Source organism: Eleginops maclovinus, chromosome 4, assembly GCF_036324505.1.
Source record: "Eleginops maclovinus isolate JMC-PN-2008 ecotype Puerto Natales chromosome 4, JC_Emac_rtc_rv5, whole genome shotgun sequence".
In the NCBI taxonomy this organism is placed as follows: Eukaryota; Metazoa; Chordata; class Actinopteri; order Perciformes; family Eleginopidae; genus Eleginops; species Eleginops maclovinus.
Genome location: NC_086352.1, coordinates 3,685,908 through 3,701,670, shown reverse-complemented (window position 1 = coordinate 3,701,670; position 15,763 = coordinate 3,685,908). Strand labels below are relative to the sequence as shown.

At 43.1% G+C, this 15,763-nt stretch overlaps 1 protein-coding gene and 1 long non-coding RNA gene across 3 annotated transcripts in view; one reads left to right on the top strand and one right to left on the bottom strand.

The window, feature by feature from the left end:
* Positions 1 to 7,179, top strand: part of LOC134863204 (transcription factor IIIB 90 kDa subunit-like) — a 30,127-nt gene extending 22,948 nt beyond the window's left edge. For both annotated transcript variants that reach the window (XM_063881565.1, XM_063881564.1), the window contains exons 15-19: positions 30 to 82; positions 169 to 455; positions 559 to 610; positions 5,626 to 5,806; positions 5,993 to 7,179. In XM_063881565.1, the coding sequence (XP_063737635.1) occupies positions 30 to 82; positions 169 to 455; positions 559 to 610; positions 5,626 to 5,806; positions 5,993 to 6,039 (620 nt within the window). In that variant the 3' untranslated portion in view covers positions 6,040 to 7,179. The remainder of the gene's footprint in view (positions 1 to 29; positions 83 to 168; positions 456 to 558; positions 611 to 5,625; positions 5,807 to 5,992) is intronic.
* LOC134863219 (uncharacterized) lies at positions 6,291 to 8,286 on the bottom strand. Its single transcript, XR_010165634.1, has 4 exons — positions 7,981 to 8,286; positions 7,679 to 7,778; positions 7,472 to 7,599; positions 6,291 to 7,404 (listed from the first exon to the last, which is right to left on the bottom strand). It is a non-coding gene; the product is annotated as an uncharacterized LOC134863219 (long non-coding RNA).
* Between the last annotated feature and the right edge of the window lie 7,477 nt (positions 8,287 to 15,763).

Genomic DNA, 15,763 nt, shown 5'->3' with positions numbered 1-15,763 from the left:
TGTGGTGTAATGGCTCTGTGTGTCTGCAGAGAAAGAGGAGAGGATCAGGAAGGAGAAGGAACAGGGGACATATAAAGAGAAGGTGAGTGAACAGCGTCTCCCAGCCTGGGGTCCAGGGGCTCCTGTGTCCAGGTGCTTCTACCTGCTGATCTTTCTGTGTGACTGCAGCCAAAGAAGTCGAAGAGGAAGAAGGATCAGGTGGCGGCGTCCACAGCGGGCGAGGCCATCGAGAGGATGTTAGAGAAGAAGAAGATCTCCAGTAAGATCAACTACGACGTCCTGCGGGACCTGAACAGCCGAGGGACAGGAAGTGGGGGGGGCAGCAGTCCCAGCAGATCCTCCCCTGACCCCCCCGACAACCCTGCCGCTGAGAAACGACTCAACCGCCGCCGCCGCAGGAAGGCAAGCGACGCTAACCGAGAGCTGGCGGCTAACACTAGCATCATGAGCAAGAGGTTGGTCGGTGTTAACACAACAGTCAAAACAGGAAGTAACAAACGGATTGACCCCTGACCCCTGACCCCTAACCCTAACCTTAACCCTGTCCGCTTTTTTCAGGGTCCGCCTCCTCCTGTCCTCCACCTCAAAGAAGAAGATACCTGCCCTCCAGGTGACATCACGCTCATTTACATATCCTGACCAATCACAGCACTCTGTTTCACAGCACAGAGTATACAGAGGGGATCACAGTACTAGTACTACCACACAGGTATATGTAGTACACAGTATACAGAGGGGGTCACAGTACTAGTACTACCATACAGGTATATGTAGTACACAGTATACAGAGGGGATCACAGTACTAGTACTTCCATACAGGTATATGTAGTACACAGTATACAGAGGGGATCACAGTACTAGTACTACCATACAGGTATATGTAGTACACAGTACACAGAGCGGGTCACAGTACTAGTACTACCATACAGGTATATGTAGTACACAGTATACAGAGGGGATCACAGTACTAGTACTACCATACAGGTATATGTAGTACACAGTACACAGAGCGGGTCACAGTACTAGTACTACCATACAGGTATATGTAGTACACAGTATACAGAGGGGATCACAGTACTAGTACTACCATACAGGTATATGTAGTACACAGTACACAGAGCGGGTCACAGTACTAGTACTACCATACAGGTATATGTAGTACACAGTATACAGAGGGGATCACAGTACTAGTACTACCATACAGGTATATGTAGTACACAGTACACAGAGGGGATCACAGTACTAGTACTACCATACAGGTATATGTAGTACACAGTATACAGAGGGGATCACAGTACTAGTACTACCATACAGGTATATGTAGTACACAGTATACAGAGGGGGTCACAGTACTAGTACTACCATACAGGTATATGTAGTACACAGTACACAGAGGGGATCACAGTACTAATACTACTATAGAGTACATGTGTAGTACACAGTATACAGAGGGGATCACAGTACTAGTACTACCATACAGGTATATGTAGTACACAGTACACAGAGGGGATCACAGTACTAATACTACTATAGAGTACATGTGTAGTACACAGTATACAGAGGGGATCACAGTACTAGTACTTCCATACAGGTATATGTAGTACACAGTATACAGAGGGGATCACAGTACTAGTACTACTATAGAGTACACGTGTAGTACACAGTATACAGAGGGGATCACAGTACTAGTACTTCCATACAGGTATATGTAGTACACAGTACACAGAGGGGATCACAGTACTAATACTACTATAGAGTACATGTGTAGTACACAGTATACAGAGGGGATCGCAGTACTAGTACTACCATACAGGTATATGTAGTACACAGTACACAGAGGGGATCACAGTACTAATACTCCCATACAGGTATATGTAGTACACAGTACACAGAGGGGATCACAGTACTAATACTACTATAGAGTACATGTGTAGTACACAGTATACAGAGGGGATCACAGTACTAGTACTACCATACAGGTATATATAGTACACAGTATACAGGGGGGGTCACAGTACTAGTACTACCATACAGGTATATGTAGTACACAGTATACAGAGGGGATCACAGTACTAGTACTACCATACAGGTATATGTAGTACACAGTATACAGAGGGGATCACAGTACTAGTACTACCATACAGGTATATGTAGTACACAGTATACAGAGGGGATCACAGTACTAGTACTACCATACAGGTATATGTAGTACACAGTATACAGAGCGGGTCACAGTACTAGTACTACCATACAGGTATATGTAGTACACAGTATACAGAGGGGATCACAGTACTAGTACTACCATACAGGTATATGTAGTACACAGTATACAGAGGGGATCACAGTACTAGTACTACCATACAGGTATATGTAGTACACAGTATACAGAGGGGGTCACAGTACTAGTACTACCATACAGGTATATGTAGTACACAGTACACAGAGGGGATCACAGTACTAATACTACTATAGAGTACATGTGTAGTACACAGTATACAGAGGGGATCACAGTACTAGTACTTCCATACAGGTATATGTAGTACACAGTATACAGAGGGGATCACAGTACTAATACTACTATAGAGTACACGTGTAGTACACAGTATACAGAGGGGATCACAGTACTAGTACTTCCATACAGGTATATGTAGTACACAGTACACAGAGGGGATCACAGTACTAATACTACTATAGAGTACATGTGTAGTACACAGTATACAGAGGGGATCACAGTACTAGTACTACCATACAGGTATATGTAGTACACAGTACACAGAGGGGATCACAGTACTAATACTCCCATACAGGTATATGTAGTACACAGTACACAGAGGGGATCACAGTACTAATACTACTATAGAGTACATGTGTAGTACACAGTATACAGAGGGGATCACAGTACTAGTACTACCATACAGGTATATATAGTACACAGTATACAGAGGGGGTCACAGTACTAGTACTACCATACAGGTATATGTAGTACACAGTATACAGAGGGGGTCACAGTACTAGTACTACCATACAGGTATATGTAGTACACAGTATACAGAGGGGATCACAGTACTAGTACTACCATACAGGTATATGTAGTACACAGTATACAGAGCGGGTCACAGTACTAGTACTACCATACAGGTATATGTAGTACACAGTATACAGAGGGGATCACAGTACTAGTACTACCATACAGGTATATGTAGTACACAGTATACAGAGGGGATCACAGTACTAGTACTACCATACAGGTATATGTAGTACACAGTATACAGAGCGGGTCACAGTACTAAAAGATATATATGTATCCAGCAGTGGCTCAGTCAGTAGGGGCTTGGACTGGGAACCATAGGGTTGCCGGTTCAAGTCCCCGAACAGACTTGAAATATTGAAACTGGACTGCTACTTGGAGAGGTCACCTGCTCCCAGTACTAGGATGGGTTAAATGTCACTGTGTGAGCAATAAAGAGGGTTCTATCCTCCAGTATATGCAGTACACAGTACACAGTACACAGAGGGGTCACAGTGCTAATACTGTATACCAGTATACGTAGTACACAGAGGGGTCACAGTGCTAATACTGTATACCAGTATACGTGTAGTACACAGTACATAGTACACAGTACACAGAGGGGTCACAGTGCTAATACTGTATACCAGTATACGTGTAGTACACAGTACACAGAGGGGTCACAGTGCTAATACTGTATACCAGTATACGTGTAGTACACAGTACACAGTACACAGTACACAGAGGGGTCACAGTGCTAATACTGTATACCAGTATACGTGCAGTACACAGTACACAGTACACAGTACACAGAGGGGTCACAGTGCTAATACTGTATACCAGTATACGTGTAGTACACAGTACACAGTACACATAGGGGTCACAGTGCTAATACTATATACCAGTATACGTGTAGAACACAGTACAGTACGCAGTACACAGTACACAGAGGGCTCACAGTGCTAATACTGTATACCAGTATACGTGTAGTACACAGTACACAGTACACATAGGGGTCACAGTGCTAATACTATATACCAGTATACGTGTAGAACACAGTACACAGTACACAGTACACAGTACACAGTACACAGTACACAGTACACAGTACACAGAGGGGTCACAGTGCTAATACTGTATACCAGTATACGTGTAGAACACAGTACACAGTACACAGTACACAGAGGGGTCACAGTGCTAATACTATATACCAGTATACGTGTAGTACACAGTACACAGTACACAGTACACAGAGGGGTCACAGTGCTAATACTATATACCAGTATACGTGTAGTACACAGTACACAGTACACAGAGGGGTCACAGTGCTAATACTATATACCAGTATACGTGTAGTACACAGTACACAGTACACAGAGGGGTCACAGTGCTAATACTGTATACCAGTATACGTGTAGTACACAGTACACAGTACACAGTACACAGAGGGGTCACAGTGCTAATACTGTATACTAGTATACGTGTAGTACACAGTACACAGTACACAGAGGGGTCACAGTGCTAATACTGTATACCAGTATACGTGTAGTACACAGTACACAGTACACAGAGGGGTCACAGTGCTAATACTGTATACCAGTATACGTGTAGTACACAGTACACAGTACACAGTACACAGTACACAGAGGGGTCACAGTGCTAATACTGTATACCAGTATACGTGTAGTACACAGTACACAGTACACAGTACACAGTACACAGTACACAGAGGGGTCACAGTGCTAATACTGTATACCAGTATACGTGTAGTTCACAGTACACAGTACACAGTACACAGTACACAGTACACAGTACACAGAGGGGTCACAGTGCTAATACTATATACCAGTATACGTGTAGAACACAGTACACTAATACTATATACCAGTATACGTGTAGAACACAGTACACTAATACTATATACCAGTATACGTGTAGAACACAGTACACAGTACACAGTACACAGAGGGGTCACAGTGCTAATACTGTATACCAGTATACGTGTAGAACACAGTACACTAATACTGTATACCAGTATACGTGTAGTACATAGTACACAGAGGGGTCACAGTGCTAATACTATATACCAGTATACGTGTAGAACACAGTACACAGTACACAGTACACAGAGGGGTCACAGTGCTAATACTGTATACCAGTATACGTGTAGTACACAGTACACAGTACACAGTACACAGAGGGGTCACAGTGCTAATACTGTATACTAGTATACGTGTAGTACACAGTACACAGTACACAGAGGGGTCACAGTGCTAATACTGTATACCAGTATACGTGTAGTACACAGTACACAGTACACAGAGGGGTCACAGTGCTAATACTGTATACCAGTATACGTGTAGTACACAGTACACAGTACACAGTACACAGTACACAGTACACAGTACACAGAGGGGTCACAGTGCTAATACTGTATACCAGTATACGTGTAGTACACAGTACACAGTACACAGTACACAGTACACAGTACACAGAGGGGTCACAGTGCTAATACTGTATACCAGTATACGTGTAGTACACAGTACACAGTACACAGTACACAGTACACAGTACACAGAGGGGTCACAGTGCTTCGGTTTGCTAATTGTTTTTCTCAGGCAGGGAATGCCATTACCATGTCAACAGATGCATCACCAGAGCCCGAGGTCTCCTGCCCCCCTGCTGCCCCCCACTTTGTAGACAAGGAACAGCAGGAGGAGGAAGAAGAGGAAGAGGAAGAAGAGCAGGAGCTGCAGGAAGTGGAGGAAGAGTGTGTAAGCGCTCTGCAGCTCGTAGGAGGTCAGTCCAGGCTTATTCTGAAAACTTTACTCTGTTCACGTCTGCAGCCGTGAGTAAGCTGTTTTATTTTGGAATGCCTTTCCCTGCAGCGGGTAAATGAAAGACAGATATCACAGACATTATAGTAACCATGTTCAGTAAAGCCAGACGATAAAAACCTGACACTAAAATCTGATCTTGTTTCAGATTACGGCTGCGAAGAGGAGGAGATGAGCTTCGACCTGCAGGGATGAAGCTGGTGGCTCACCTATCCTCACCTGGAGCTGTTGATGCTGTAAAAAGGCTGTAGATGTGTCTGTATTTTTATGAATGTAAATATGAAATCATTCCCTCCTGAAGCAGCTTCAAGCGGTTTCAACCATTTTACTGTTTTTATGTGTATTTTAACGTTGTTTAACTTCCTGATGAGATGTAAAAAATATGTACTGACAGAAGTGGTGAAGATAAACGTCATCGTGTTGATCTTGCTTTTTATTTCCTTTGATTTTACACCATTTCTTCTTCCACATACATCACATTCAGTCATTCCAGCCCTGACGCTAACCCTAGGCACACCGTTTCCCCTGCTTCCAGTCTTGATGCTAAGCTAGGCTAACTGTTTCCCCTGCTTCAAGTCTTGATGCTAAGCTAGGCTAACTGTTTTCAGCATCCAGTCTTGACGTATGACACATCGAAAGCAGGCAGCTTGTTGTTTTGTTGATGGAGGAAACTCTTACAGTGCTGCAGAAGAAGAAAGTAGATCCTGGTTTCCTGTTTGAATGTGAGGTTGCATCATCTCTAACCCGAAATCAGACCGGTCTCAGGGTCCGGGAGGTCTCAGTACCCGAAAGTCGGTTTGATGGCGTTGAAGTAGAACCGCCTCCAGCCCTCCCAGGTTGCGTCCTCCTCCCCCGGTGGGACCCCACCACACTGCAGTCTCAGCTGGGTCTGGTCCAGGCCTCGTGTCCACACGTACCGAAAGGCCAGGTCTTGAAGCACCACCTCCTCCCGATCCTCCGACCTGGTACCTGTTGGGAGCCACCGTCTGTTACCGCGGGAACACTCACCACCAATTGGCTGAACTCGCCGCTGACGTAGCCGTCCATCATTAAGAGCCGCCACCACTGCCGCCGAGTGAGTGAAAACCTGCACCAGCTGCAGGCGCACAGACTGTCAGGGTTCAAACTGTTGATGGTGTCCAACACATGTATGTATTACTTAGTTTTTCTTTGTATACCCCTTTTTACCCCTCCCCTTTTTTTCTACACTCTTCTCTTTTTATGTTTTATATTCTTGTTTATATTTGCACTGTGGGACTACCAGAAACGGTATTTCAATGTTCTGTATGTATAACACATGTGGAAACTTTGACAATAAAGTGGACTTTGACTCCAGTGGGTTAGTTCTGATTTGGTCTCGATTCAGTCCTGGTTTAAGTCCTGTTCAGTCATGGTTCAGTCCTGATTCCCAGTCCTAGTCTCAGTCCTAGTCTTGGTCTGGTATCTCCTGGCTGATGAAAGTCTCATACAGCTGTCTGGAAGGTTCCCATCAGGGTGAAGCTGCAGGTACCTGAGGCGCAGGGGAGCGGGGCTAGAGGAGCACCTGGGGGCGGAGCTTTTCTGTAGGAAAGAGTTCAAAGGTTAGTTTCCCGTCACCCCTATCTTCCCCGTATCTGCAGATGTGTACCTGAGATTTACTGCTTTGGATCATGGTCTGCTGGGTGTGGGTCTCAAGTGTGCTTCTGTTGATCAGGGTCTCCTGGTTCTGGTTCTGAGGTTGGTCTCCAGTCGGCAGGATCATCCCCTGACTGAACTCTGTCAGGTCAAAGGTCACTGATGTTATTACAGGGGTGGTTACTGATTTGTTAATCCCGAGCCATTGTGGGTAACAGACCTGATTTGAGCTGGCAGACAAAGTTGCCCAGAACTTTTCGAACCTCCTCAAAGCCTCATGGCGGCGTGTCGCGCTGATCCTTACACAAAGACACCAAAATCTGCAACACAAGCCCATTTAAAAAAAAACATCTCAAAGACTTCTATACAATCTGGGGTTATTAATCAAGAGTGAAGCAGGAACATTTTCTCATAGACTTCTATACAAACTGAGGATTCACCTCTTGCTGGATATTAGACAGGATGCAGCTTCAACTGATAGAGTGTTTGGTATGAGCAGGCAACAGTTAGTTGTTGACTCACATCCAGGTCTTCAGGGTCATTTTCCTCCGAAAGGTTGGAAACCTCAACAGTTCCTCAGAACTTCCCGCCGCTGCTGGACATCACTGCAGACAGGAAACAGTGAGCACCACTGAAGAGAAGTATCATCATCAGTGACATCATCACTGACCCAGCCAGTTGGCCCTCAGCTGCCACTCGTAGAACAAGAAAAGTTTTCCCTTCCGGTTGTTGATGGAAGACTCTCCGTACAGTTTGGGAACGTCAGTCAGCTGACAGATGGCCTCCGGACCGTCAACCTGACACGACTCAACATTATCAGGTCTACAACCTGACATGACTCAGCATTATCAGTACCAACAACCTGACATGACTCAGCATTATCAGTACCAACAACCTGACATGACTCAGCATTATCAGGTCTACAACCTGACATGACTCAGCATTATCAGTACCAACAACCTGACATGACTCAGCATTATCAGTACCAACAACCTGACATGACTCAGCATTATCAGTACCAACAACCTGACACGACTCAACATTATCAGGTCTACAACCTGACATGACTCAGCATTATCAGTACCAACAACCTGACATGACTCAGCATTATCAGGTCTACAACCTGACATGACTCAGCATTATCAGTACCAACAACCTGACATGACTCAGCATTATCAGTACCAACAACCTGACATGACTCAGCATTATCAGTACCAACAACCTGACACGACTCAACATTATCAGGTCTACAACCTGACATGACTCAGCATTATCAGTACCAACAACCTGACATGACTCAGCATTATCAGTACCAACAACCTGACATGACTCAGCATTATCAGGTCTACAACCTGACATGACTCAGCATTATCAGTACCAACAACCTGACATGACTCAACATTATCAGGTCTACAACCTGACACGACTCAGCATTATCAGGTCTACAACCTGACATGACTCAGCATTATCAGTACCAACAACCTGACATGACTCAGCATTATCAGTACCAACAACCTGACATGACTCAGCATTATCAGTACCAACAACCTGACATGACTCAGCATTATCAGTACCAACAACCTGACATGACTCAGCATTATCAGTACCAACAACCTGACATGACTCAGCATTATCAGTACCAACAACCTGACACGACTCAACATTATCAGGTCTACAACCTGACACGACTCAGCATTATCAGGTCTACAACCTGACATGACTCAACATTATCAGTACCAACAACCTGACATGACTCAGCATTATCAGGTCTACAACCTGACACGACTCAGCATTATCAGGTCTACAACCTGACATGACTCAACATTATCAGTACCAACAACCTGACATGACTCAGCATTATCAATACCAACAACCTGACATGACTCAACATTATCAATACCAACAACCTGACATGACTCAACATTATCAATACCAACAACCTGACATGACTCAGCATTATCAGTACCAACAACCTGACATGACTCAGCATTATCAATACCAACAACCTGACATGACTCAGCATTATCAGTACCAACAACCTGACATGACTCAGCATTATCAGTACCAACAACCTGACACGAGTCAGCATTATCAGTACCAACAACCTGACACGACTCATCATTATCAGGTCTACCTGACATGACTCAGCATTATCAGTACCAACAACCTGACACAACTCAACATTATCAGGTCTACAACCTGACATGACTCAGCATTATCAGGTCTACAACCTGACATGACTCAGCATTATCAGGTCTACAACCTGACACAACTCAGCATTATCAGGTCTACAACCTGACACGACTCAGCATTATCAGGTCTACAACCTGACACGACTCAACATTATCAATACCAACAACCTGACATGACTCAGCATTATCAGGTCTACAACCTGACACGACTCAACATTATCAGTACCAACAACCTGAAATGACTCAGCATTATCAGGTCTACAACTTGACACGACTCAACATTATCAATACCAACAACCTGACATGACTCAGCATTATCAATACCAACAACCTGACATGACTCAGCATTATCAATACCAACAACCTGACATGACTCAGCATTATCAATACCAACAACCTGACACGACTCAACATTATCAGGTCTACAACCTGACATGACTCAGCATTATCAATACCAACAACCTGACACGACTCAGCATTATCAGGTCTACAACCTGACACGACTCAGCATTATCAGGTCTACAACCTGACACGACTCAGCATTATCAATACCAACAACCTGACATGACTCAGCATTATCAATACCAACAACCTGACATGACTCAGCATTATCAATACCAACAACCTGACACGACCCAGCATTATCAGGTCTACAACCTGACACGACTCAGCATTATCAGGTCTACAACCTGACACGACTCAGCATTATCAGGTCTACAACCTGACACGACTCAGCATTATCAGGTCTACAACCTGACACGACTCAACATTATCAGGTCTACAACCTGACACGACTCAGCATTATCAGGTCAACAACCTGACACGACCCAGCATTATCAGGTCTACAACCTGACACGACTCAGCATTATCAGGTCTACAACCTGACACGACTCAACATTATCAGGTCTACAACCTGACACGACTCAGCATTATCAGGTCTACAACCTGACACGACTCAGCATTATCAATACCAACAACCTGACATGACTCAACATTATCAGTACCAACAACCTGACATGACTCAGCATTATCAGTACCAACAACCTGACATGACTCAGCATTATCAATACCAACAACCTGACATGACTCAGCATTATCAATACCAACAACCTGACATGACTCAGCATTATCAATACCAACAACCTGACATGACTCAGCATTATCAGGTCTACAACCTGACACGACTCAGCATTATCAGGTCTACAACCTGACATGACTCAACATTATCAGTACCAACAACCTGACATGACTCAGCATTATCAGTACCAACAACCTGACATGACTCAGCATTATCAATACCAACAACCTGACATGACTCAGCATTATCAATACCAACAACCTGACATGACTCAGCATTATCAGGTCTACAACCTGACACGACTCAGCATTATCAGGTCTACAACCTGACATGACTCAACATTATCAGTACCAACAACCTGACATGACTCAGCATTATCAGTACCAACAACCTGACATGACTCAGCATTATCAGGTCTACAACCTGACATGACTCAGCATTATCAGGTCTACAACCTGACATGACTAAACATTATCAGGTCTACAACCTGACATGACTCAGCATTATCAATACCAACAACCTGACATGACTCAGCATTATCAATACCAACAACCTGACATGACTCAGCATTATCAATACCAACAACCTGACATGACTCAGCATTATCAATACCAACAACCTGACATGACTCAGCATTATCAATACCAACAACCTGACATGACTCAGCATTATCAGGTCTACAACCTGACATGACTCAGCATTATCAATACCAACAACCTGACATGACTCAGCATTATCAATACCAACAACCTGACATGACTCAGCATTATCAATACCAACAACCTGACATGACTCAGCATTATCAATACCAACAACCTGACACGACTCAGCATTATCAATACCAACAACCTGACATGACTCAACATTATCAGGTCTACAACCTGACACGACTCAGCATTATCAGGTCTACAACCTGACATGACTCAACATTATCAGGTCTACAACTTGACACGACTCAACATTATCAATACCAACAACCTGACACGACTCAGCATTATCAGGTCTACAACCTGACACGACTCAGCATTATCAGGTCTACAACCTGACACGACTCAGCATTATCAGGTCTACAACCTGACACGACTCAGCATTATCAGGTCTACAACCTGACACGACTCAGCATTATCAATACCAACAACCTGACATGACTCAGCATTATCAATACCAACAACCTGACATGACTCAGCATTATCAATACCAACAACCTGACATGACTCAACATTATCAGGTCTACAACCTGACATGACTCAGCATTATCAATACCAACAACCTGACATGACTCAGCATTATCAATACCAACAACCTGACATGACTCAGCATTATCAGGTCTACAACCTGACATGACTCAGCATTATCAATACCAACAACCTGACACGACTCAGCATTATCAATACCAACAACCTGACATGACTCAACATTATCAATACCAACAACCTGACATGACTCAGCAATATCAATACCAACAACCTGACATGACTCAGCATTATCAGGTCTACAACCTGACACGACTCAGCATTATCAGGTCTACAACCTGACACGACTCAGCATTATCAATACCAACAACCTGACATGACTCAGCATTATCAATACCAACAACCTGACATGACTCAGCATTATCAATACCAACAACCTGACATGACTCAGCATTATCAGGTCTACAACCTGACATGACTCAACATTATCAGGTCTACAACTTGACACGACTCAACATTATCAATACCAACAACCTGACACGACTCAGCATTATCAGGTCTACAACCTGACACGACTCAGCATTATCAGGTCTACAACCTGACACGACTCAGCATTATCAGGTCTACAACCTGACACGACTCAGCATTATCAGGTCTACAACCTGACACGACTCAGCATTATCAATACCAACAACCTGACATGACTCAGCATTATCAATACCAACAACCTGACATGACTCAGCATTATCAATACCAACAACCTGACATGACTCAACATTATCAGGTCTACAACCTGACATGACTCAGCATTATCAATACCAACAACCTGACATGACTTAGCATTATCAATACCAACAACCTGACATGACTCAGCATTATCAATACCAACAACCTGACATGACTCAGCATTATCAATACCAACAACCTGACATGACTCAGCATTATCAGGTCTACAACCTGACATGACTCAGCATTATCAGTACCAACAACCTGACACGACTCAGCATTATCAATACCAACAACCTGACATGAGTCAACATTATCAGTACCAACAACCTGACATGACTCAGCATTATCAATACCAACAACCTGACATGACTCAGCATTATCAGGTCTACAACCTGACACGACTCAGCATTATCAATACCAACAACCTGACATGACTCAGCATTATCAGGTCTACAACCTGACATGACTCAGCATTATCAATACCAACAACCGCCGGGATTTCAGCATTAAAAAAAACCAACCCCGGGAAAAGGCCTCCATTACTTACCAAAAACCCTGACACAACCGCAAATCATCAAATTGATCACTCCCCTGTTCCTTGTCAACCAAACCAAAAGGCCCCCCCCCCCTCTGACACACACACAAAGCCCACCACGCTCAAAGAAAAAAAAACAGATAAAGGTCAGATCAGTTTCTAAAAGGGGGAACCCTTTTAAACGATGTTTTTTTTCCCGGGTTAGAAAAATTGTTATTAATTGGATAAACAAAAATTTGAAAAAATAATCATTTTCATGTTTTTAAAAAGTGTAATTTTTTAAACCCCCTTTTAACGATTAAAAACACTATGAAAATATTTTCTTAATAATATCGTAAAAATTTTTTAATTTGGGGAACCCATAATGAAAATAAATCTTTTTACCAGCCCAAAAGGCCAGGTTTCATTTTTGGCCCCGGGGCACACCCATCGGGGGGTTTTCCCCCCCCCACAAAACCTTTTTACTATACCGGCGGTACTGAACCCCGTGGGATACCTCCGGTAACAAACCCTGCTGTAGTAAAAACCTGGGGAACGGATACGGATGTGGGAAAACCGCTTTTAACTATCGGCTGTACTGAAACTGCTGAAAAAAATACCTGGCTGTACAAATTTACTGCGGTATTTAAACCTGCTGTACAAAACCCTGCTGTAAACCCGCGGGACAAATTTTGCCTGGAGTAAGAAATGTTTCGAGGACTGCTGTAGTATACCGGCTGTACTGATATTTGGCGGGTAGTTTTAACCTGCGTACTGATACGCTGAGTTTTAACTGCTGTACTAAATACTGCTGAAGTAAAACTGCTGTACTGATACTGCTGTAGTTCCCGGGCGGTCCCTAAATACTGCTTTTATTTATACCTGCTGTCCCGATACTGCGTAAAAATAACGCTGTCGTACCCCTTAAAATCCCGGGCTGTTTTGAAAACGCTGTGGGAAAAACCTGCTGTACAAATACTGCTGTAGTAAACCTTTCTGTACTAAACTGTTTAGTAATACCTCCCTGTACTGAAACAGCTGTAGTATAACGGAATTTAAACTGAACTGCTTAAAAACCCGGGGGGGTACTGATACTGCGGGATATACCTGCTGTACTAATACTCCCGGGGGGGTATCCCCGGGGGGAACTGATACTGCGGGTAGTATACCTGCGTAAAAAAAAACTCCCAAAAAAAAAAGTAAAACCTGCGCTGAAAAAAAATATCCTGTAAAAAAATTACCCTGCGGACAAAAAAAAATTGGAAAAAATAAAAAAAGGGCTGTAAAATAATCGGGATTGGGGGTAAAACCCTTTGTTTTAAAAAAAAATCGAAAAAAAATAAAAACCTGCTGAAATTTAAACGGAAAATAAAAAGTTAAAACTAATAACTGCTTTTTAAGAAAAAAAGTTTTAAAAATAAAAACCCCTGCGTAAAAAAAATTTGAAAAAAAAAAATTGAAAAAAAAAATAAAAAAACCCTGTGAAAATAAAAAAAAACCCTGTAAATAAAAATGTAAAAAAAAGGAAACTGCTGAAAAATAAAAACCTTGCTTTTAAAAAAAAAACTCTTAATATATGGGAAGTATATTACTATCCCTGCGTATTTAAAAAAAAACCCCTGCTGAAAAAAACTTTAAAAAAAAAATTTTCAAAAAAAATTTTACCCTGCGAAACTGAAAAAAACTCTTAAAACAAAATTTGCTGTATTCGTGAAAACTAATAGTGCAAAACCTGTTTTTACTGAACTGCTTTTGTAAAACCGGCTGACGGATACTGCTGTATATACCGGCTGTAAAGTTACTGCGGGAGTATCCCCTGCCTGTACTAATACTGCGGAAAGTATACCTCCCGGTACTTTACGCGTATTAGCCCGGCGTACTAAAAACCTGTAAAACCCTGCTGTACAAACCGTTTGATTACGGAAAAACTGCTGTATATACCGCTGTATTTAATTTCTGCTGTAGATCCCTTTCTAACTAATACTAATGTAGTAAAACCTCGGTACTAATACTGCGGAGTATACCTGCTGTACTTTACGGCGGAGTAACCTCTGTACAAACTGATGTGGGAACCAGGGGACAATACGGGGAGTTTTCCGCTGTACAAATCCTGAGGTTAGTAACCTCCCTTTTCCTTTTTTACTGCTGTAGTAAAACCTGCTTTTACTAATACTGCGGTATTTAACCGGCTGACGAAACCGGTATATACCTCTGTACAAACGGGGTAGTAAAAAACCTCGGTACTAAAAAACTGGGTATTTTAACCTGCTGAAACGTTACGGCTGAAATTTCCCCCTTCTTACTAAACCCCTGCGGGGGTGGGAAAATACCCTGCTGGCTAAACAAAGGGGAGTAAACCTGCTGTACTTTTACGGGGGGGAAGATACCCTGTACAAACTGTGTAGAAATCCCCTGCGGAAACGGAACTTCTGTGGGATACCGGCTGTACAATACCTTTTGGAACCTCGTTCAAAACGGGGGGGGAGTTTTTCCCCTGTACTGAAATTTCTGTAGTAAACCTGGTACAAAAAATCCGGATATACCTGCGGGAAAAACGGGGGAAACGGGGGGGTACTGATACTGGGGGTGTTTTACCTGC